The following is a 22,785-nucleotide window of genomic DNA, read 5'->3' as shown; positions in this document are numbered from 1 at the left end:
CTGGAAGTAAAGTATTTGTTTTAGATCTCCTACAATATTTCTCTGTCGATAATTTAATACACTATTTTTACCAAAAAAAATAAAGGAGCATCTTTTCAAAATATATTTTTAATTAACAGCTTAAACCGTTCTAAACACTGTTTTCTATTTAATATGCAATGCTTTTCAGGTAGGGCAAAGAAAGGAAACCATTATCACTGATAACGTAAATCAAGGAAATTTGGTGAACTTTATCAGGGAAAAGTTAGGGAACTTTTTTTTCCAGTTCCTGTCGCCACCCTGTTATTAATAAACACTATACCGTCAATTGCAACCTCTGTAAATGTATCTATATTGAAGAATATATACTTCTTCAGCAGTTACTTTTCATTTTATAGAAAGAGTCCCTTTTCTATCCATCCGTCTTGTAACTTCATAAAATGCTTGATTGATTTTTCTTTTTTTATAACAAAAATTGATCTGCATTTATTAGAATCACATGGAAGTTCCAAAGTTCCAAAATAATTTCCTGCTTGTTGTCGGGTCGCTGCATACTTTTTGGAATGCCAAGGTCTTCGGGAATTACGGAGGGAAAAAAAAAAGAATTTCAATAAACCGTGAGGTAGATGCGACCAAAACAGTGGCAATTGCCGAGATTTACGGCCCAGATCGCATTTGAGTGGCGCCCATGAATTGTGGTTCATCCGTTGGTGACAATAAAAAAAACTCGCGTTTCTTTTTGTCACTCTCTGTTTTATGACTGAATGGGACTCCCTCGCTTATACGCTCTTTGTCTCGCTCTTTATTGGACAGGCCTTCTCACATTCCTTTATTTATGGAGCGTAAACACACTCCGCTCCATTGTAGGTACAACATTGTCTTCGCGATGTTTCTTTCCCTCTGCGTCGTCTCGGGAAGTTTTTTTAAAATAGTTTATTTTTTATCGTACGGTGAAGTATATTAAACTGGAAATGAGTTAATTTTTGAGCCACTATCTCGGGAGAAAAAAACTATTTTTGGATGTGTTCTCCTGAAAAAATGTAACACCTGTAAAATATATAAAATGAATAGAAATATATTTCCATTATAATGAATAAGTAATTTTTGAGAGGCAAGAAAAATATGGGCATAAAACGCGGTATTTTGCTTTGAAGTTGGTCAAATTAACTATAATATGAAAACTATGTATGAAATTTTAGTGCGACAAAGCTGGAGGTCGGGAGCAACAACTTTTTTTTTGCAAGGAAAGTGAAGGGAAAACACTGGCCTAGCTTAAACTTAAACGTATCAATGGTGGCGGGCCTCCTTAAAAATGATTTCCTTGCAATCGCAGTACAGTTGTCAAAAAACAAACTTTACAGAAGAGTTAGAGCAGTGAACGATTTCATCACTTGCCAAACCGATTAACTTTACTTTTTTTAAATTCCCCTATTTCAGCTTTAATAATGCTTTATTGACGTCTAATGTGTGAATTTATGCTTAAGTTTTGGTTTGGTACATTTCTGACCACTTAACGACAGAAAATGTAACCCGAGAATCAATTTGTTCCTTTGGATAACACCATCTTTACCACTTTTCTTCACTTTTTGTAAGATGAAGTTAATCGATTTAGTATGCGAAGTATTCAAATATCATTAACTAATTGTTTTCAAAATGAGTTTCGAACTAAAAATCTAAAAATTTCGAACTGACAACACATTTTAAAAACTAATTTTTTAATTATTTTTTTAAAGCATTTAAAACGGTTTTTTTTAATGATTTCTGTATGCATATTTGAAGAGTTTTTACAGGGGAGGAGAGGGTTCGAGCTTCCAAAAATTTCACTCCTCAGAAAATTTACTACAGTCCACTTATCACCCCTGATTTATATTTAAAAAACTTCACATTGAAACAGCTTGGATCAGAACTACCTTACACTTGAATCACGACAAATATTGATCACCGCTAACGTAGTATATGGTGTAAGCGTCTTGAATAGAGTCAGCAAGAAATATTTAAAAATTACATGTTACTTTTAAGGTAAATAAGTGCGGTATTGAGAAATTTAGCATTGAAAATCCTCCAAAGATCAGCAACAGTTTAATCTACTAAGTGACAATTTTGCTGTACTTAAAAAAAAGAAAAATTAATAAATTTGCATTTTGACATCTGGAATTCAAATTATGTTTTTCGCAATCACGAGTGTGTGTGTGTGTGTGTGTATGTGTGTGGGTAGATGTGTGTGTTCGTGTCTGTGTGCAGGCGTGTGTGCCTATGTGTATGTGTGTGTGTGGGTGTATATTTATGCGTCTGTATGTATTGGATATGAACGCAACCTAGAGACTGTTTTCGCTAAAGGAGCAGCATCGGGAGGGGCCGGTCGACCGTAGTGCTGCAGAGGGAGGCGGGGAGAAAATAAAATCACATAGGAATTCAAAACAGTCAAATGAGAACAATAAGCAATGTGATTGCTCAAAAAAGGTGAGGGGGCGCAAAGCAGTGCCACATCAGCAAGTAGTTCTGTAGTAACTCTACAATCTGCCTCTGCAATCGCGCCATGATGGCAATGGTAAAATAATAACCGCATGGTACGAGCTATCCGCCATTTTGGATCAGGAGAGTTTTCAGGATTATTCCACTAGGCGTGTTTTCGCGTTTTTCAACCTCAATCAATATTAGCGAACTGCGTCATTTTTTCTGAAAAATAGGGACTCAGATTTGCAAAACAATAATTGGCTTTAACGTTCGGGAGTGACCCATCCTTAAATTTTTAGTAAAGGGGGAATTGTCAATTTACGGAATGAAATTCCGAATTTTACAGAATGATAAAATACGAGAATGCACACACACATACCATGTCTAAATTATTTCTAATACGAAAGGACATTATGCAGCATAAAAATAAAATTAAAGAAGGAAAAATATCCGCAATGTTGTAATATTGTCTTCAAATTTTCCGAATCGTTAGCAAAATTTGCTGATTAAGGATATTATTTGGGAGGTCGCAGTGACCTAAAATGAGCTCCCATCGATACACCCCAGTTAATATTGTAACAGGTATGAAAGAAGAAAATAACTTAGCATACAAAGGAAAAAACCTACGTTTTCAATTTCAATTAATATACTAAACTTCTCAAAGTTGAAATTGTTTAAGTGTGTTTGCATATCATAGTTTTTAACAAGGCTGCAGAGTCAGAGTCGGACTGATTTTGGGGTAAAGGAGTCGGAGTCAAAGGTTCTAAAAGTCCCGGAGTCTGTCTCCCCCCCCCCCATTCCTCAGCCCACGTTTTTAGTGTTGGCAATATTTCATTTTGAGAAATTTTATGATACTTCATTATATGCAAATTTCCGCAGTAATAAAAAGAGAATATGTTTGACGCGATGTAACTTGACAATCACTGATTGTATGGAAAAGAGCCAGTGCTACAGTTGGGAAGGAGGACGACGTTCCTCGAGATATTTGGTATATTATTGTAAAAATAATGTAAATTGATTTCAAACCAACTTTTTCTAAAATAAATGTCTACTTTATACAATAATGTAATCGAAACTCGCCTTTTTTTACCCAACAAAAATCCGTCAACCACGACATCTACTATATGAAAAATCACGTTCCCCTAAACATTATTTGCCAACTAATGCACGGAACAGAGTGAGCTTTACTGTAAACATTTTGTTTCTCAAAGATTGCTACGAATTTTACTTCAACAGTTTAAGCAAACATAAAATGATAATTTAAAATAAGCAGATCACTAAACTAGAGTTTCCAGTCCCGAATCCAGCGGTATCTCGCATGGTATTTAGCGGGATTGAGGGGAAAATCCCGCAAATTTTTTGCATGCTAACTTCTTCCAACTTTTACCGCTCAAAAAACGACTATTTTCACAAGCATCATCTGAAGTTGGAATCACCTTCCTCGTATTTCTGCAAGAAGAGCAAGAAAAACTTTCTATTATATGTGATGTGCTGTGGATTTTCAGTTTAGGAACAGTATAAAAATGGAGTATATTTTTCTAAGGGCGAATAGGTATTTTCATTCGAGGTTTCAGTTTTCATTCGTTCAGTAATTTAGAAAATGCATAAAAATTAACAGTTTTGAAAACCATCTCTAAAATTTTATATTCAGAAGATTACGGTTAGAAAAAAACAAAGAAAATGCCACAATAGAGAAAGGAGCCACAACACGCGTTTTCATCAAGAACATTATTTTTTGAGCAAAAATCCTTTCCCATCCCATATGAGCGATGCTTTGTTAAGAATCATTGGATTTTTCTAGAGCACACTTTTGCGTACCAAACGATAATTGCTAATTGGGATCTGACTTTGTAGTGTTCTACAATCCTTCCCAAAAAGCGCAATATTTTCTTTTTGACATTAAAATTTGAGTTTTAGAAGAATAAAGTCAATCCCCCGGGATCCCACGGGATTGGCTCCTTACAATCCCGAAATCCCGCGGGACTGAATTCCGTGCGGGATTGGAAACCCTACACTAAACTATTTTTAAGATATGGCAGCTTCAGTTCATTGTATATGTTTGATTCAATCTTGTTAGTTAAAGATCAGAATTTGATAATTAGTAGAAACACGAGGGCTTACCATGTTCATGAACTGAATTTATAAATGCTACGTATTTAAATATCCAAAAAGAAGTTAACTAGCTATATTTTCGCCAACTTAGTATTTTTTGAAACTCAGAAATTAATGCATTTGGAACTGAACAATAAATATATTATTTGTAAGCGGAAAAAATTAAAATATTTTATTTAAATGCTTACATCATAACGAAACTGGTACTGGTAATTTACTTAAATAATGTTGACTTCTTTTGAATTGTGGGTTCTTTGTACTGCGAGTAACCGTCAATTATTTTTCTTTTTCTGATTTCTTCATGATTTTAAAACTTAAAGAAACCAAATTCTTTCTGTGTACCTTTATTACAGTTCACTGCGGCACAGTCACGTATTTTTATGCTCTTAACATTCAAGTTTATCTTCTTAAATAAACTTGAACGGTTCCAATTTCTCCCCTACTATTTAACGTTGCTCAATATTAGTGGTTCGAGAACTGAGAACTACTTAGATCCAAAATAGCGGACGCGTCGACTCTTTAGAACCTTAGATAAATCTAATGGTTGTTCTTAACGAATGAGGGAGGGAAGGTAACCTTGATAATGACTTGATGGATTCAAACCACATGGAAAACCGAAGGTAGTTTGAGTCAGCTCGGCCTGTAAGAGCCTTCGATGCCGATAAAGACTAAGTAGTGAGTTTTATGGATGGTCAGTAATATTTTATGAAAAGTTCATCATAACTTAGCACACGATTATAGTGTAGCTCTCATAAACGAAAGATGATTGGTCTACTCACCATAGAGGTCAATGGACGGATAGGACAAGGCAGGCGGTGGCTACGGAAACCAGCGTCGAGTAACTGGAGCTCACGAACAACGACGTTGCCTGTGGGAAGAATTAGAATTAGAACTTAAAAAGTTTCATCAAATACTGGAAGTACACCGTACACGATTATACTGTAGCTCTCATAAATTGAACCATGACCTAGACAATGTTTACCTTTTATAGGGGAAAAAAGTGAGTAATTATGGGGCTAAGTTAAGTTGGTTGCTTTCGTAGTAGAAAATGTCCTTACTCAAATCCGCTGCAATAACACAATTCAAATTCCCATCGGTAAACTAATTGCTAATTTATTCAGAGTGGTTTCATTTTTGAATAATTTGCATTGTTTATGGGTTTTCTTAAAAATTTATTACTTAACTATTTTTTCCTTATGAAATTGTAAAATAAATTTCGGCTCCAGGTGTCATTTTGTCTTTTTTATTTTGGTAAATTTCTATTTTTTGGTATTTATACTGTCTCCTGTTCCATCGTGTTGCTTTTCTTGGATGACTTTTCATCCAGAAGCTCACACGACTTTGCATTGAAAAAGGTGTTCCTTGTAACACCGAAACACGTGCCTGCAGTAATTTCCATTTTGTGTGCTTCAAAACGTTGGTTAATTGATTATTTTAATTTTTGGTTATTTTGTTTAATAAACAAAGACACCGCAGAAGAAGAGGTTGTTGATTTTCCCCATGAATTGTACTTTTTCCTCGTGATTCGAAACTCTTGCGGGGGAGGGAATCATCCGCGGGATGAAGTTCTTTCCACCAATAACACTATCCAACACCAAAAATGCATCCGGCCCGAAGTATTTTGCGTCGCTTCACACGAAAATGACCAAAAAGGTTTTTTTTAATTAATCATTGAACATATGTTGAAATTGGGAGAAAAAATATTTTTTTAAAGAAAAAGAGCTTTTAATTGATCAGATTAAATCAGTATTTTTCCTTATATAGCGCGTAAACAGAATCATTATTTTGCGAGTCTCAATTCTGAAAGGAATTCGGAAAATTAGTGATTCGAATAACAGGAATTCTGATAATTCCAGTTCTACTATGCTCAAATCAAAATATTTGATTCCCTAAATTAAAGAAAAATATAACTTTTATTTTTTTCAATTACAAATATTCAATACGAGAGCCTGTGGGAAACCCATCAATTCATCAGATCAGTACATGCAGAAGGAGAAATCCCAATTGCGCAATTATGGAAACCCCAATTGTGCAACCACTTGAAATATCACAAGGCTAACTGAGAATCTGCACTGGCAGTTAGAGGAAGATTATAACTGAAAGATTGAACATGTATTTTCATGTATTAAACTGATTTACCAAAACCCGAGTTAAGTAGTCAATATTCCACTTTTGGACACCACTTCATATACCACTTCAAGGACACCACTACAAGCCTTTTGTTATATAAACATCGGTAGTACAGTCTGTTTCACGCATTTTGTAGTACCATTCCATCAATGGTTGGTGGACAAATACGCTGCACAAATGCGTTCTTGAAGTTCTCGTCAGGTTTTCGGCATCGGTAATTGATAAATAGTGTCATTGACATAACCCCTTGAAAAAAAAAACCACACGATGTGTGGTTCGAACTGAATCACAGATTAGGTATTTGTTGCGTAACGAGGCTCCTGAGCTTTTTTTGTAGTTGAAAAAAATTTAGGGTATATTTCGTTAATTTCGTGTATCAACTACATTAATATGTGTTTTAACAGTTTCAAACGTTCTTTTGTGTCAATACTGCATTTATACGAAACTATCGTCATAATGAACAAGAAGAAACAACAGCGTTTAATGGGGTAGTTTCCAAAAATTTAAAGGTCTTTTTTTTCCGAAATAACATGTTTAAAAGCGTAGGATCTGACCTTTTTTTAAAATAATTTGCTTAAGTTTAAAATTTAAAAAAAATACTTAAATCAGTGCACTTTTATTGTTTATATTTCAGCCGATGACATCACAAATGATGAAATGCCATTCAGTGTTGCCACTCACAGAGCAAAATATTTAACTCGCATCTTTACTCTTGTGTATTGGCAGCGATATGGTTAATAGCAAGCGTAGAGCGCAATGTTTAATTCGCTTCTTGATTATCATAACGTGGAAACGCTGTAGAAAGATGCGCCAAAAGGCATCATTTGTGACGCCATCAAGACCACGCCTTGTTTGAAAAAACGGACATTTAAAAAAAATAATTAAAAAATAACTGTTGGGAAAATGAAAGTATTTTCTGGGCCCATGTTATTATTTTTTGCTTATTCTATCAATTTCAGTGGCTAAAAGTAGTACTTTTGACTGAAGGAAACCCCATTGCTCAAAAATCAAATTGCAGATTACTGCTGACACGTGTTTCGGGGTTACAATGATTTTCTTTTTCAATGCAAAATAATTGAGCTTGTAGATAAAATGACATGTCTTTTCATCCATAAGCTCACTTATTTTGCATTGGAAAGTGGATTCCGTAGAACCCCGAAATCCTTGTCAGCAGTAATCTGCAATTCGTGCAATTAAACTTTTTTTTTTTTTTTTTTGCTTAACAAGCACAAAGGTGTTTGTTCAACTTTATCCCCCTAATTCCGTCTTTTTATTGAAAAAAAAAAAACCACAAAACAGAATTGAATGGTCAAAATCACACCACTATTCATAGCAACGCAAATTTAAGCTAAGTAAATTTACGTTCTCTAAAGAACATCAATACTATTTATAACATATTTTCCGTAATTCTGCGAGAAACAAACAAACAGCGCTCCAACTTGTCTGTTTACGTTCGCTGTATTTATTCATATGTACCAAGGTAACTTCATATTTCATCTGTAGTGACGGGCCAACGCCTGAACATACGCATCGCCAAATGAAAATAAATACTCGTTTGTTCAGGCGACGCGTGGTTGACTAAGCGAGCGTTAAGGTTCGAATTTACTGGTATAGTGTCACTAGGTTACCATGTCTATCATTGAAATTTCACAGAAAATTTCAGTCAAGTTTAAATGTCATAGGTGTCCTGAAGTTAGCTAGGTTAGACTAAACCCTCTATATATACGAGCCGATGCATCAGCTTAAGATTAGCCATTTTGGATCGGAGCGCGTGTTTGAGTGGTTGTCTTTCTGGCGAGTTATCGCGTTTGGTGATTGTTCACTGTGAGCAATTATTAGCGGCACGTGAATTGTTTATTAAATAAAATATTATTTTCGGCAAATTTGGCGAAATCCGAAACCATACTGTAGTAACCCTAGCAGCGCAACAATGAAAAATCCGATCCAAAATGGCTAAACTTAAGCTGATGCGTCGGCCTATCTATATAGCAGCTCTAGGTTAGACTTTGCAAATGTTATTAGGATAAGTAAGGTATTTTTAATTGTTAAAACGTAATAGAAAAATATATTTACGTTAACATTTAAGAGCTACTGTTCGGGATTTAATACTGACTAACTACTAACTATGCGTTTCGTCTCCGTTACAGTTCCTAATATAAATTTATTCGTACAATCATACATAGAAAATAGATAGAAAGACAGAATTTACAGCACAAATAATAAATAAATAATATCAGGGGAAAGGAGGGGGTCGAAGTCTCGCAGCCTCAACTCCACTAACTGAGTAAATCAGATCACATGGCAACAGAAAATTATACACTATCATCATATTAATTCTTCTCTGACCAAGATTATGGTTTAAAATCACACATCTGTACTTATACTGGACAGGTAAAGAGCAGTAATTACATATTTTTCATTTTTATTTATTTTTATTTTTATTTGTTTATTTATTTTTAATTTTTGTCATTTATTGTTCATGTAGCCTTATTGTACAAGCTTGCTTATTTATCTCGAAAACTGATTTCTGTAGATGCTGCTGTTGACCTACTTACGGCAGTATACATGCGTAGCTTTCCTGCATTTTAAAAAATATCCATATATTTTTTAATTAAGTCGTCTCTAGGCTTAGCTATATTTTAAATCACCGCAGACGAACAGAGAAGCCCATAAGTAAAAGCAGAATAATTAACGAGAAACAGAAAGCTGCATCAAATTAAAACATTTTTGTTGCTTTTCGTTATCATAGTTTGAATACATTTGTATAATCTGTAAAAATCTGAAAAAAAAAATAACCTTCAAAAACATTATAAATCATTAAAACTGATGAAAGTTTTCTCTAAAAGTAAAATGTTTTAATTTCGAGTTAATTTTCTATAAAGTGGTTGTTCTACTGCTAACCAAAATCACAAGCAAAAACTGAGAAATGTGGCAGAGTGATAAAGAGTATTCTACCTGCATTTTGTATGCAAATATGTATTGTGTATGCTCTGCGAAAGGAAAAATAATTGGAAAAATTTTGATCACTGAGTAAAGGGAAAAAAAAAATGCGGGATGGGAGAGGGGGGATTAAAATAAACCAACTTGAAGAGTATTTTTATAATTTCAAGAAATTATAATTTTTTTTGTTTTTGCGGTTAGCCGGGGCACACATGATTTGCTTAATAAAACGAAGGATGGAATATAGTATTATTCGTAATTAAATTATCATAGTTACAGAATGTTTTCACAAATTTTCCAGCATCAATAAAAATCAGTCAAATCATGAAATTCGCTTGATGGACCAAGCTCATAAGAAATACAGTTGCTTCTCACTATTTTTTTCGTAGTTATAATTTTACATTAAACTATACAGCAAGTAATCCTTCGTTTGGCACAACAGTCATTTTAAAATACGGATTTATAAAGGTAAAACCTTAGCATTTTGAAAATATCTATAACTAGTATGTTGCGGTCATCACGAAACTTTCTTCTATATTTTTCTTTTTTTTTTCTGATCCCTCCCCATGCTTGACGAGGAAGCAATATTCCCAACAAAAACAAAATTACACATGCAAAAACTTGACGACCATCCCAATGTCTGAATTATTCGCAACTCCAACGAACTATAGGGGGCACTGAAGTCACTGTCTAATGGCGGAATTGAAAACTACAACAAACGCACATGGTAACGAAGAAAATGCTAAAAGTGTTGTGATTTTTGTTCGTACGTATGATTTTTTCGCTTTATTCTTTTAAAATTAATTTTCAAAGTCTTGTGGATATTCTGGCCCACGTAGAAAGAAATGAGAATTCAAGAAGCATTACTAAACGTCAAAGATTCATGCAAACTACGTAGTTCGTAGTTCTAAGCAGCTATTTCCACGATGTTGAATTCGATATTTATCAATTCTTGATAAAACTAAATAATAATTGTGGCCTGACAAGAATAACAATTAATGCTAGAAAATTCAATGTGACATTACAAATTGTTATCGAAAGAAGATGATACTTTTTTGCCTTGCTTGGCTAGCGCTTATTTTTTTTTCCATTTGTAGTTGAGTTATTTCTCTCGAATTCCCGAATCGGTTCATTTAAAAATTTTCTGTTTCGATTTTTCTAATTTCTGAGTTACGATTTAATTGTGTCATGTAATGCAAATCATCAACAAAATTCTCACGGATATATGGTGGTAGTTTTCTTTTCAGTTGATTGACCATTATTTCCTTTCACTTATCGAATTCTGTAATCTTACTACCATTTTATTCCACTCATGATAAAAATTAAAAATGGTTTAACTAAAAACGCGAAATCTCGCCAAGGCTACTTTGTTCGCACAATACTAAAAATTAATAACCCTAAACAAATTTGGCGCAAACCTTTCAGCTGAGAATAAAAGGAATAAAGTAAATTCTTTCTCGGTTATTCATTTTGTTCTACGATAATATATTCAAGAAAATATTTTGCATACTGTCCATTCCAACTAAATGCTGCTGTAAAATATGGTAAGTTTAATTAATTTAAGATTAAAAAAACCCCCATATTCTTACAAATTCATACAAAACAATAAAAAAAATTACCTGTTATAACGTTATCCAATTTTGTTAATCCAGAGTTTTCTTGTTTACCCTTCCACCATTTAATACTTTTTTGAAAGAAATAAGGAAAACTAACATTATTTTGAGAAGCTCGAGAATACTACTAAGGGACGAATTAATTTCTGTTGTTGAAGGCGTTCTTAGACATGTTGAATGCGTTACTCAGAACAAACTGACCGCGTTTACGTCAACAGACACACGTGATGCGCAACGTGGCAATGTTTTAGGTGCAGACGCAGTTTTATAAATCACCGCAAGGGGTAGCGTATTCGAGCGCTGGAGTTCCGAATTGCAAAAACAAAGCAAAGAGCGAAAATTGAAAGTTATTTTTAAAGCCTTGCTTGAATTAATTACAAATATTTTATTTGTTAACAAACATAAGATGGCAACAGTCAAAAATTTTAAATCATTGAGATAATATTTCCGATCATTTCCATACAATTAAAATCACGAGAAATACGCAGACGACAATCTATTACGATTTATCTTTCATACTGTTGCATTAATAAAGTTATTTTTATTCGCAGAAAAAAAAAAATCAACACCTCTTGGAGCGATTCGCGTCAAAATTGAACCAAAGCCTGTTTACATATGGATTCACACATATTCCAAATTTCAACCAGAATGTAGCATTACTTCTTGAGATAGGGCACTGTCAATGGAAAAAAAGAACGGGCGATTGCGCTGCCCCCTTTTTAACTGCTGACACCAAAATAAAATCAACTCTTATACACACTAAGAGCTACTTGCCGATAAATTTTTCTTTCATTCCGTTCATTATTTCTTGAGATACAGCAGTCACAATTGACGACAAAAAACGTTCTATAGCTCAACCTCTGTTTGAGTTATTGACACCAAGATTGAATCAGCACCTGTTCCTGTTAATGGCAACATATGGACCAAATTTTGTTTGATTCCGCCAGTTACTTCCTGAGGAGTAGCAAGCACGCGAAGCTCAAAAAACGTCCCATTGTTCCTCCCCCCTTTGGAGGAATTCGCGCCAAAAACCAATGGGCACAAATTCACATAGGGGTTCATATGTGTACCAAATTTCGTTCGATTTCATGCGGTATTTTTTTCTGTAGAGCGGCCACAAAAAACTGGTCACACACAGACGTGACACACACACACACAGACAGACAGACATTTTCCAAAAATAGTCGAAATGGACTCAGCACACCTCAAAACGTTCGAATCCGTCAAAATTCGAAATTCGAAAATTTGCACGAATTCAATACTTTCTTCTATATATTAGATATAGAAGAAAGTAGAAATGGCATTTTTATGTACAATTAAAAAGCTCTTGTTGCTTAATTTTGCTTATAATAAAACAAAAAAATCGAAATGTTGTCGCAAATTTTTTTTTTTTTAAATAATTGAAGATTATTTCTTAGTTTACTTTCGCCGTCGTAAGGAGTTGTTTCCTTCAGTCATAAGTAGTACTTTTAGTCAATGAGATTGATAGAATAAGAAAAAAAAATAACATGGACCCAGAAAATTCTTTCATTTTCCCAACAGTTATTTTTTAATTAATTTATTGAAAATGTCCGATTTTTCAAACAAGGCGTGGTCTTGATGACGTCACAAATTATGCTTTTTGGCGCATCTTTGTATCGCGTTTCCTTTGATAATCAAGAAGCGAATTAAAATTGCGTTTGCTATCAACCATACCGTTGCCAATACACGTGAGTAAAGATGCGAATTAAATATTTTGCTCTTTGAATGGAAACACAGAATGGCATTTCATCATTTGTGATGCCATCGGCAAGAAATGTAAACAATGAAAGATCACCGATTTAAGTATTTTTTTAAAAATATTAAACTTAAACAAATTATTTAAAAAATGGTTAGATCCTATAGTTTTAAGCATGTTCTTTCAGAAAAAAATACTTTTAAAATATTGGAAACGACCCCATTGTTGCTAAAAATAAAAAATAATAATAGCAACTATAAAGTTATCACATTTCCGCTTTATAGCACGTGTTTTTAAACACTTTTTTAAGAGCTCAGAAGGGCTTATAAATTCGAGCGTACAAATCAGCAATATTGAAAAAAATATTAAAACTTAATACAAACTACCCTTTCTTTTTTTGCAATGCATTAAAATTAAAACAAAAGTCAATACCAGAGTTTTTTTTTTTTTTTTTCAAAGAAGAATAGGTAACAAGCAAATATGCTTCAAATTTCAAAACGTTACACCTCAAATAAAGTTAAAAACGTAAAAACTTTCCGATGAAATATAAAAAACGTCTTTTAATTCTGAGGACTATTTCTATAAGCTTGGTACTCTTTAAAAAGTATGAAATGAAGTAAGTATATGATTTCTTGATTGCAACACCCAAAAGTTGAAGTTGATCTTAATATCTTCATGTTTATTTGAATTCTAAGGCAGCCAATAAAATTAAAATTAAAAAACTGAGAGAAGAAATAGGCGGTATACAGCTAAGAATGAAAAACTTTTACTTTATCTCTAATATTTCTTCTCCTCTCAATTTTTAATTCCATTTAATTAATTCAATTAATTTTTCAATTCCCATAAAATCAAACAAATTTTCAGAAAGTTTCCTTTTCACTCCCGCACCATTTTTGATCTCGATGAAATTTGGTACATTATACGTGACAATATTCCCTACTCCCAAATTGTTGAGTTTTTTTCTTGGTAAAATCTTATTCCTGAGATACAGCTATTTTTTGCTCAGCGGATGAATAAAATTTGGCAATTTTGATCTTTTTTCTAAAAGCTATAGTGAATTTATTTAAATTCGTAAGATGATCAAACACGGTTTATTGTAAATCTGAAAGAATAAATTTTTATTTGTGCGTAAAAAGAAACGATTTCAGTTAGGCCGAAATAGAAATTTCCCGGGGTCAAATCGTGATTCAAAAACCACCGTTTCCGTCGTTTCGAACATAAACAAGCTGTTACTTTGCCGTTTAAAACAGAACAAAAACTGTCTTGTTATTCTAAGGCGTAGAGGAGACATAAACTTTTAAAGTAATACTATAATAACTTTTGCATACTACTTAAAAGAGGCTAAGTCGACTGGATAAATACCTAATGGAATACCATCTAACCAAATTTCATTAAAATACTTATTTCAATTTTAATTAAGATATTTACAAAGCACAATTTTTCACCAAAAACAAAGGGTTTTTTTTCTCAAAGGCTTATATCTCTTCTACGGTTTAGAACAATAGGACTGATTTTGTTTTGTTTTAAAGGGCAACGTAACAGCTTCTTACCCTAGCATTTTCAAATTTTTATCACCTAACCCGCTAGCCGTTTTTGGGGAGTAAAAAAACCCATTTTTTTTATTTATTTTCATAAATTAATCATTTTTTTTTTCATAATAAAGGACAACGAGTATCCGCTTATCTTTCTTTCTGTACTTCTAGTACGCATAACTAGCTGCAACATAAAAAAAAATAGCATCTTACTGTAAGTCGCTCATCGACGTTTTTATGCTCGAAATGACGAAAACGACACTTTTTCAACCCCGAATTGACGCCGAAATTTTCTAGTTAGATTTAACTTCAATTGTTTCTTTTTATGCACAAATAAAAGTTTATTCGTTCAACTTTCCAATAAGCTGTGTTTGATCTCCCTATTAATATAAATAAATTTATTAGAACTCAGAGAAAGAATAAAAAATTCCAAAGTTTACTCATCGGAGGACCAAATAATTAACTATATCCAGTGATGTTCCCATCAAATTTTCTGGGGATATACTCCCAGTAATCAGTTATGCACAATGTGTATATGCGATCATCTACATGATACGTCATAATATGAAAATTTTTGAAGCTTGAGGGTATTGTACGCTATACGTCTAAAAATGTTTGAGAGTATACGGCTTATATGAGTATACCCTATGGGAACGCCACCGGCCATATATCTAAAGAGATTTATGAGAATAATGTAGCAGTTTTGGAGTACAGAATGTTGGTATCTATTGCCAAACAAATTGTATCTAAATCAAAAATGGTGATTCACGACCCATTCGTTGATTTAATATGGAATGACCCTCACATTTTCATACAAAACTAGAAGAGTGCGTTATGTCTCACATTGGGATACATCATATTGCTGTCTATCGCTTCTGAATTGAAATTGTCTTCCCGAATTCACCCATTTTTTCCCCCTGACGCAAAAAGGGGGTTGGGTTCAAGAGTTTAACGTGTGTGTCTGTGGCATTAAAACTCTTGAACGAATAAACTTATTTTGATTTTGACTTTTTACTTTTTATGAATAAACTGATTTTGATTTTGACTTTCCGCTTCTTTTTTTTTAATTTTTATTTATTTATTTATTTTTTGAACGGTGACTTTATCAAAAGTGTTCTTATCTATGATTCAGTTGCGTCATTTTTTTTTAAATTTAACATAGTTTTTGTAACTGGAAAAATCAAGATGGAAAGCTCATTAATATGAAATATTGATCGTGTCAATAGTTATTAGTATCTAAGTGAAAAAAATCAAGTTTGATTTAGATTTCTTTTAAAAAATAATTAAAGGTAAAGAACACTTACTGCTCCTTTGGCCTCCTTATCTTTCTCCCCTCCTTCCTCCTTTTTCTCCTCGCTACCCTCTTCCTTGCTCTCTCCTTTCTCTTCTTTTTTACCTTTTTCCTGAAAAAAGAGGAGCAGATTCAACGTCTATGTTTATCAAGTTTTGTAACGACAATATCAAGTTTTAAAGTGTACTGCATACCGATTGCTGCAAGTTTTTGTATCCCCTCCACAACTGAAGTGGAGGGGATACAAACTCTCTTTTCATTTTGTTTTAGAAAATTATTCATGTTTCACATCACAATTGCGTAAAATAAGAAACATTTTTTTACAGTATAATAATATAATAAGCAAACATATTATAATATGCTCTTTCCTGTATATTTTTCATATGAGTGTTCTGACCTTTCATTTTTTTCTTCTAGAAAATGTTTCATTTTTCATGCCTGTCACGACTGCATAAAACAAGAAGCAATTTTTACTTTATACTACTACAAAAAAAAAAAAAAAAAAAGCAACAACTTTAATTGGTAAGTTTATGTGAGGTTCTCCGATAGAAATTGAAGGTCAATTAATGCTTAATGTCTACCGCTCAAACAATTTTTAAGTTGATTAGGAACTAAGAGCTAATCAGCAATATAACTGGTATTCAACAACGTTTTAACGCACAAAATTAGCAGATTACGAATTGATTTGCAGTAATCTGCAAATTTTGTGCGTTAAAACGTTTATTGCCAGTTACAATTCCGCACAAAGGTATTTATTTTTATTTCTTAATCAGCAATATTTCTAATCGGTGGATTTTTGTACAACAACTAGTAACTTCAGTTTTGTTCTCTCTTCTTCAGAGCTAACAATCACATTTACTGAGGAAAGTGCAAGTAATTGGACGCTACAAATTTAATCAGTACCAGTTCCGATCTGAATTCACCCATGCCAATTTTCATTGCGAAATTAATTTTCATTGAAACACCAACAGGTTAATATTGATAGCCTCAAAGAAGCTGTTTTCTGAGTTAACTTTTTTTCACTTTCACTTGTACTTTTATGTACTATGTCCAATAGTAATATCGATTTCACGCTTAGCAAAAACAACGTTCTACTGCACCCCTTTTGGAGCGATTGGCACCAAAAAACTAACTAACGCCAGTTTTAATCAAGGATCACTCGTATGCCATTGTTCTACTTGAGTTAGAATTCGCCCAAAAAGTGTTCACCATACACTGAGAAAAATGAAGTTTTCAAAAATGAGTACATTCACGTTTTCAAATTTTCTTGAAACCTTTTGTTTCAAATATGAGTACCCATGTTTTTAAATTGTGTGCTGAATTATTTCATAGTCAAAAATGAGTACATATTACTCAGTTTTGAAATTATTACATATTCACAAATGAGAACAAATCCCTCAAAAATGATCACACATGTTGATTTAAGTACTTGATAAGTATTTGAATGTTTCAAATTTGAATACCACATAGTCGGAGTCATTTTGACTCGCGATATGTTCAAATTTGAGTACTTTTTCGTCATTTTTGAAATTGTTGTTTTTAGAGTATAACAGTTTCCTAATCTTCATATATATAATAGTCAAAATCACCGATCGAGTAATGCTCTGACGTCACCAGTAATGAAACTCGCGCCATAGCATGTATGACGGCATTATTTCATTGTTGAAGCACCAAAAATTCATTAAGTTATTTATAATTTCATAATATTTTTGGCAATGTTTGACATACAGGAAAATGTTTTATTTTGACAAGGCTGAACTGGATCCGGTAACTTGAATGTTTTACTGGCAAGAATAATTTTAAGAAAATGAAAAAACGAAAAAGTGGTCAACAATTAAAGCTCTCTACTGGAGTTTAGGGTAAATCCACTGGAGTTAGGGTCGAAATTTCAACCATCAAAATATCACCAAACAGGCAATTGCTTCGTTCAAATGCAGAAGCAATTTTTACCCGACGGGCGATTTTTTAATAATGTAAATTTCTCTTATGTAACCAACTCACAAACTATGAATTTCTAATAAAAAGTGCATTCCTAATCAAAGTTTTTACAAATTCCACTAACAAAAGAAATAATTTTTAGACTTTTCTGAGTTGAGCATCTTATTTCCCCTCCCACAAGTCAAAAAAAAAAAAAAAAAAAACTCTTTTCCAATTCTTTCTGTTGGAAATAATTGCACCATAGGGCCAGACTAGGTGCTGCAGTGCCCTAGGTTGCCACAGCGAGATGAGGAAAAGAGATGCCATTAAGAATCAAGATATGAAATATTTTTCCTGAGAAAACAAAATGCTGTAACGGATACAAATAAAGGCGGAGAAAATGAGGTAAAGGGAAATAGTTGATAACTTACCACTCTCAAAATGAGAAAGTTGGAAATTTGTTTTGAAAATTACAGTAAATAAAGAAAAAATGATGTAAGAAAATGTGGGACAAAGTGAAATGGTTAAGATGACGTAGCTTTGTCAAAATTAACATATTGGAAATTTATTTTGAAAATTGCAGTACATAAAGAAAGAACAATGTATTTGATAATAAAACTTGCATTGAAACATTATTCTTTATTTCTGGCAGTAAATTTGTACCTTGAAAAAAGGATGGAAAATTTTAACTTTTTTCATGAGGCAAAGTGAAAAATAAAATAATTTTCTATGTATTTTCTATTCGATTGTTAAAAAAAAAATACTTTTGATCAAATGGCTAAATAAATAAAGCGATGAATGATGAATAAATTAAAAGATAACGAAGCAATAAACTAATAAATAAATAAATTACTTAATTAATAAATGAGGAAAAATAAATGAGTGAATCAAATAGTGAATGAGTAAGAAAATGAGTGAATTATTAAATGAAGGAATGCAATTTAATCAATTAATAAAGGAATACGTAAGTGATTTAGTAAACAATTAATGAGTAAACGAAATGAACTATTTCACTTTGCCCCATCCACTTTGTCCCGCACCTAATATTAGTAGGTCTCAATTAATGTTTGAAATGTTAATATCCAAAACTCTATCATTTTATAATAACAAAAATAATTTTCGACTTACGACAAAATATTACAATTTGAGCATCAATTTTTGAAAATTGCTTGTATTATCATGTGTTTTGATCCTCCGAGATAAATTTTTCCTGATTTGAATAAACTACATGTGTACCTACATAGTTAAAACATTACCAGATAGGTGGCGCTAAAAGCAAAGTAAATATTTCACCATTCCACTTCGCCCCGCTATTTTACTTTGCCCCACACTCTTCTACTTTATAATGAAACTTGCATCGAAATATTAGTTTTCATTTTCATTGTAAATTTATACCTTCAAACAAAATTGAAAATTTTCCACTTTGCCCCACGTTTGAAGTAAAGAGAAAAATAAATCTTTTAAATAATTTTGTATAATATTTTCTAATTGATTATTAAAATTAGTTTTCATTAAATAAATGAATAAACGAATGAACAAATAAATAAATAATGAGACAATAAAAATAATTAATTACTTAAGACGTAATTGGGAAAAAATAAATGAGTGAATAAAATAGTGAATGAATTAGAAAATTAGTGAATTAATAAATAAAGGAATTTAAATGAATGAATACGTCAGTTATTAAATAAGTGAAGAATAAGTAAACAAAATGAACATTTCACTTCTCCCCGCGTGCACTTGATAAATTGTATTGAACACTTGAAATCAAAACATGCCTTACATTAATTGGATAAGTACTGCACTGAACATCAGCAGAACTCAATTAATACTTAAAATGTAAATTAAACAATTTTAATCCTTTTGTAATAACAAAAATTAATTTTGATAAACCACAAAATGCTGAAATTTTGCATATTGAATTTTAAAAATAAGTTGTATTATAATCTTCTTTGATCATTAGGGCTATTTATTTTTTGATTGGAATTAACTGTACGATTAAGAGCATAGGTAAAATATTGGTAGATAGGGGTCGCGGAAAACTGAAAGTCTTTTATCTCTTCACTTTGCTCCGCTATTTCATTTTACCCTACAGTCCCCTACTTTCATAAAATGTAAATTTGAGCTTTTATCCTAATTTTTATGCTCTTTCCTCTTGCTTCTGTGATTTTTTTCTTTCACTCAGAATCGTGCAAGTAAAATGTAGAGTGTATATAACATATATGTGCGTGTGTGCGCGGGCGGATACAGACTACCATTTTAGGTGGGGTCATAGGGGGTTTAGGGGTGTAAAGATTGACCCTTCCACTCCCTTCTGAACGAACCTACCACTGAACGGTTTGGGATGCGAAAAATTTCTGAAACTGTTTGTGTGTTAATAAAAAGCACCAAGTCCGCCAGAAGTCAACCTAATAGAGCATAAGTGTTACTGTTTAATATCTTAAGCAATGAAAAGAAGTAGTATTTCAAATATTTACTTTTAAAAACAATTAATGAATTGGGAAAATAATTGAAATTGTTTACATTTTGTTCATAAAATGTTTGAACCTTAATAGGAAAGGATAATATTGTCGACGTTTTAGGGGGGAAGGTCATGACCCCCGTAACCCTACCCTTGTATCCGCACCTTGGTATATATGTGTTGCTTTTTTTTTTTTTTCTTTTTTTGTAACGAAAACAGGTGTAACTTTCTCTGCAACAAAACTGCGCTCGCAGAAGAAGAACTTTTACAGAATTAAGGGTTTTTTTTTTTCTTTTTACGTCATTAATTCTCACATCATTACCAAGTAAATTTAAAAACTGGGCTGACCAGTCATATGTAAGAATGTTTTTTTTTTTTTTTTTGGTCTTATTTCATTCATTAATCGACAGATTGGCTGAAGCTACCACTTAATTAAAGGCATTCGGGGTACTATCTCTCATTACTGATCGGTTTTTCGTGTAAAAATTTGATTGGAAAAATTTTTTTCTTTCTTTTTATTGGTTAAAAAAAGAATGCTTTTTGAGAAATGTAATTTTTTTTCCTTTGATGTCAAATGTAAAGCAACATTCTTCTTTAGTCCTAGAATTACAAATTTATTTTTCTACCAGTAAACAACAAACTGAGGCACATATTTACCCCATGGGATTCCTGCTCGTAAAATCACTCTGACCGCTATAATCTGATTCATAATGACACGAAATTTTTTGCATTTTCATGCTGAAGAGAATGGTGAAAAGCAAATTCAATTTTATCAAGGCTTAGTTGGTGAAAATACGATTTAAATAACTATTAGTGATTAAAACTCGGTTAAAAGTGCTCAAAACCCTGTTTACCTGGAGGTAGAGATCTACCCCGGTTTGTAGTTCTAGGGTTAAATATAATTTTTCGCGGCACGAAGGAAAAAGCTCGATATATCCGAATGAGCGATATAACGAGGAGCAATGTAACGAGGGGTTACTGTAATAACTTTTGGGATTTTATTACTCATGCTTGCTGTACTTTTGACCTGTAGTGTAATAAACGCAAAAGTCACAAAAAGACAACAGACGATGGAGGAAAAAAAACGGGGGAAAAAAGGCCTTCTCACCTTCTCCTCTTTTTTCTCCTCTCCCGCGTCTACGAAGGATGCCGAGATGAGGAGGGCTACCAGGAGGACCGCCGTCATCAGGAGAACACTCTTGAGGTGCATGATGTCTGTCTCAGATTCCCTGGAAGCAGTGTCCGCTGACTGAGTCCCGAAGCAGTCGTGGATCGTCTGCCCGCTCGCGATTGGCCGGCAGCCGGAGACAATGGAGAATGCCAAATACGACTCGCACAATGAAACGTCTGCCGTAAATTATCTCCGAGGCGTGAGCTCAAACACATGATCGCAGGTGCTTGCGACGGCAATTAGGACGAAGCGAACGGCAGTGCCGCTACCTCCTCTGTGCACGGTACAGTGTTACATTCGTGACGTCAATAAAGAGGTATATGAGTGTGACCCCGAGGATCACGAGCACCCTGTCACAATGTTGAGTTGATGTGATGTCTGATGTACGAAACATACGCATCTATAAACACTATAAGCAGTCACAAGACGGTAGAGAAATACCATCCTGTGTCTGCTTTTAGTGGCCTGCCGAGAAATGTTTCATTCAGTCATAAATAAACATATATATATATATATATATATATATATATATATATATATATATATACCTTTAGTGCTTCATAGGGGGTTATGACTAACTCTTTCCTCCTTATTAATTTCACTGTTTCTTTATATATCCTGATTTTGCCTTATTTTCATTAAGAGTTTGTACACTTCCACACAACCAAACTCTCACACACAAATGAGACAATGAGAAACAAGGGGATGTAAGTGGACATTTTCAAGTTTTGAGTAAAACGACTATAAAGATAACGCGTCCTAGGTAGTCTTTCATTGAATATTTTTTCAAAATCATGCTATACAGCAGCACCTACCAGCTACCAGGGCTACTAGTACCATCTCTTGCCCAAGATAGAGGAGAGGTTCACCTACCATGTGTACTGGTTGTCTCCAAATTTTTAATTTTGCCACTTACATCCCTTTGCCCCTCACTGCCTCAAATGTAGACACAAAAAGATGCCCGTATTTAAAGTATTGCTCCCTGCACCATACCTCCACCAGAAAAAGTAAGAAAGAAAAGCATTGATTTTATAGACAAATCAGCTGAAGTGAATTACCAGGGACAGAAAAAAAATTCATAATGCAATTTATTATGCCTTTTTTCGACTTTGCATTTCGTTAATTGCATTTCTTTGCCCTACAAAAAATTATAATTATTTAGACTAGCCGCCAGGGCAGCTAGATTAGCCGTCTTCGGCGGGTAAATATACAATATACACCGCCAAAGACGGTGTACCCTGAGAGCTTCGCTCCTCTTTGCCGCCTGCGACGATACAATAATTAATGGGCAGTGCATTTATTTTTCGGCGCAGCATGCCTTTAGCTTGACTTACTTTTCGCTGGAGCCATTCCAAGGTCCGCCAGCTCCTTTAATTTTCCCCAAATGAAAAGGATAAGGCAATTCAAAATCGTTAAAAAAACGCTTTTTATTAGATTTTCTACTTTTGCTAGAAACTGGCAATGTGTG

General features: G+C 33.3%; 1 protein-coding gene across 1 annotated transcript in view; it reads right to left on the bottom strand.

Moving 5' to 3' along the window:
- LOC129216199 (major centromere autoantigen B-like) overlaps window positions 1–21,461 on the bottom strand; it is a 47,393-nt gene extending 25,932 nt beyond the window's left edge. Inside the window, exons 1-3 of the mRNA XM_054850386.1 lie at window positions 21,255–21,461; window positions 15,782–15,880; window positions 5,325–5,413 (exon numbers count right to left, since the gene is read on the bottom strand). Of these exons, the coding sequence (XP_054706361.1) occupies window positions 5,333–5,413; window positions 15,782–15,880; window positions 21,255–21,356 (282 nt within the window). The 5' untranslated portion in view covers window positions 21,357–21,461 and the 3' untranslated portion in view covers window positions 5,325–5,332. The remainder of the gene's footprint in view (window positions 1–5,324; window positions 5,414–15,781; window positions 15,881–21,254) is intronic.
- Window positions 21,462–22,785: the final 1,324 nt, after the last annotated feature.

Source organism: Uloborus diversus, chromosome 2, assembly GCF_026930045.1.
Source record: "Uloborus diversus isolate 005 chromosome 2, Udiv.v.3.1, whole genome shotgun sequence".
NCBI classification, from domain to species: Eukaryota; Metazoa; Arthropoda; class Arachnida; order Araneae; family Uloboridae; genus Uloborus; species Uloborus diversus.
This window is presented reverse-complemented; position numbering and strand designations above follow the sequence as displayed.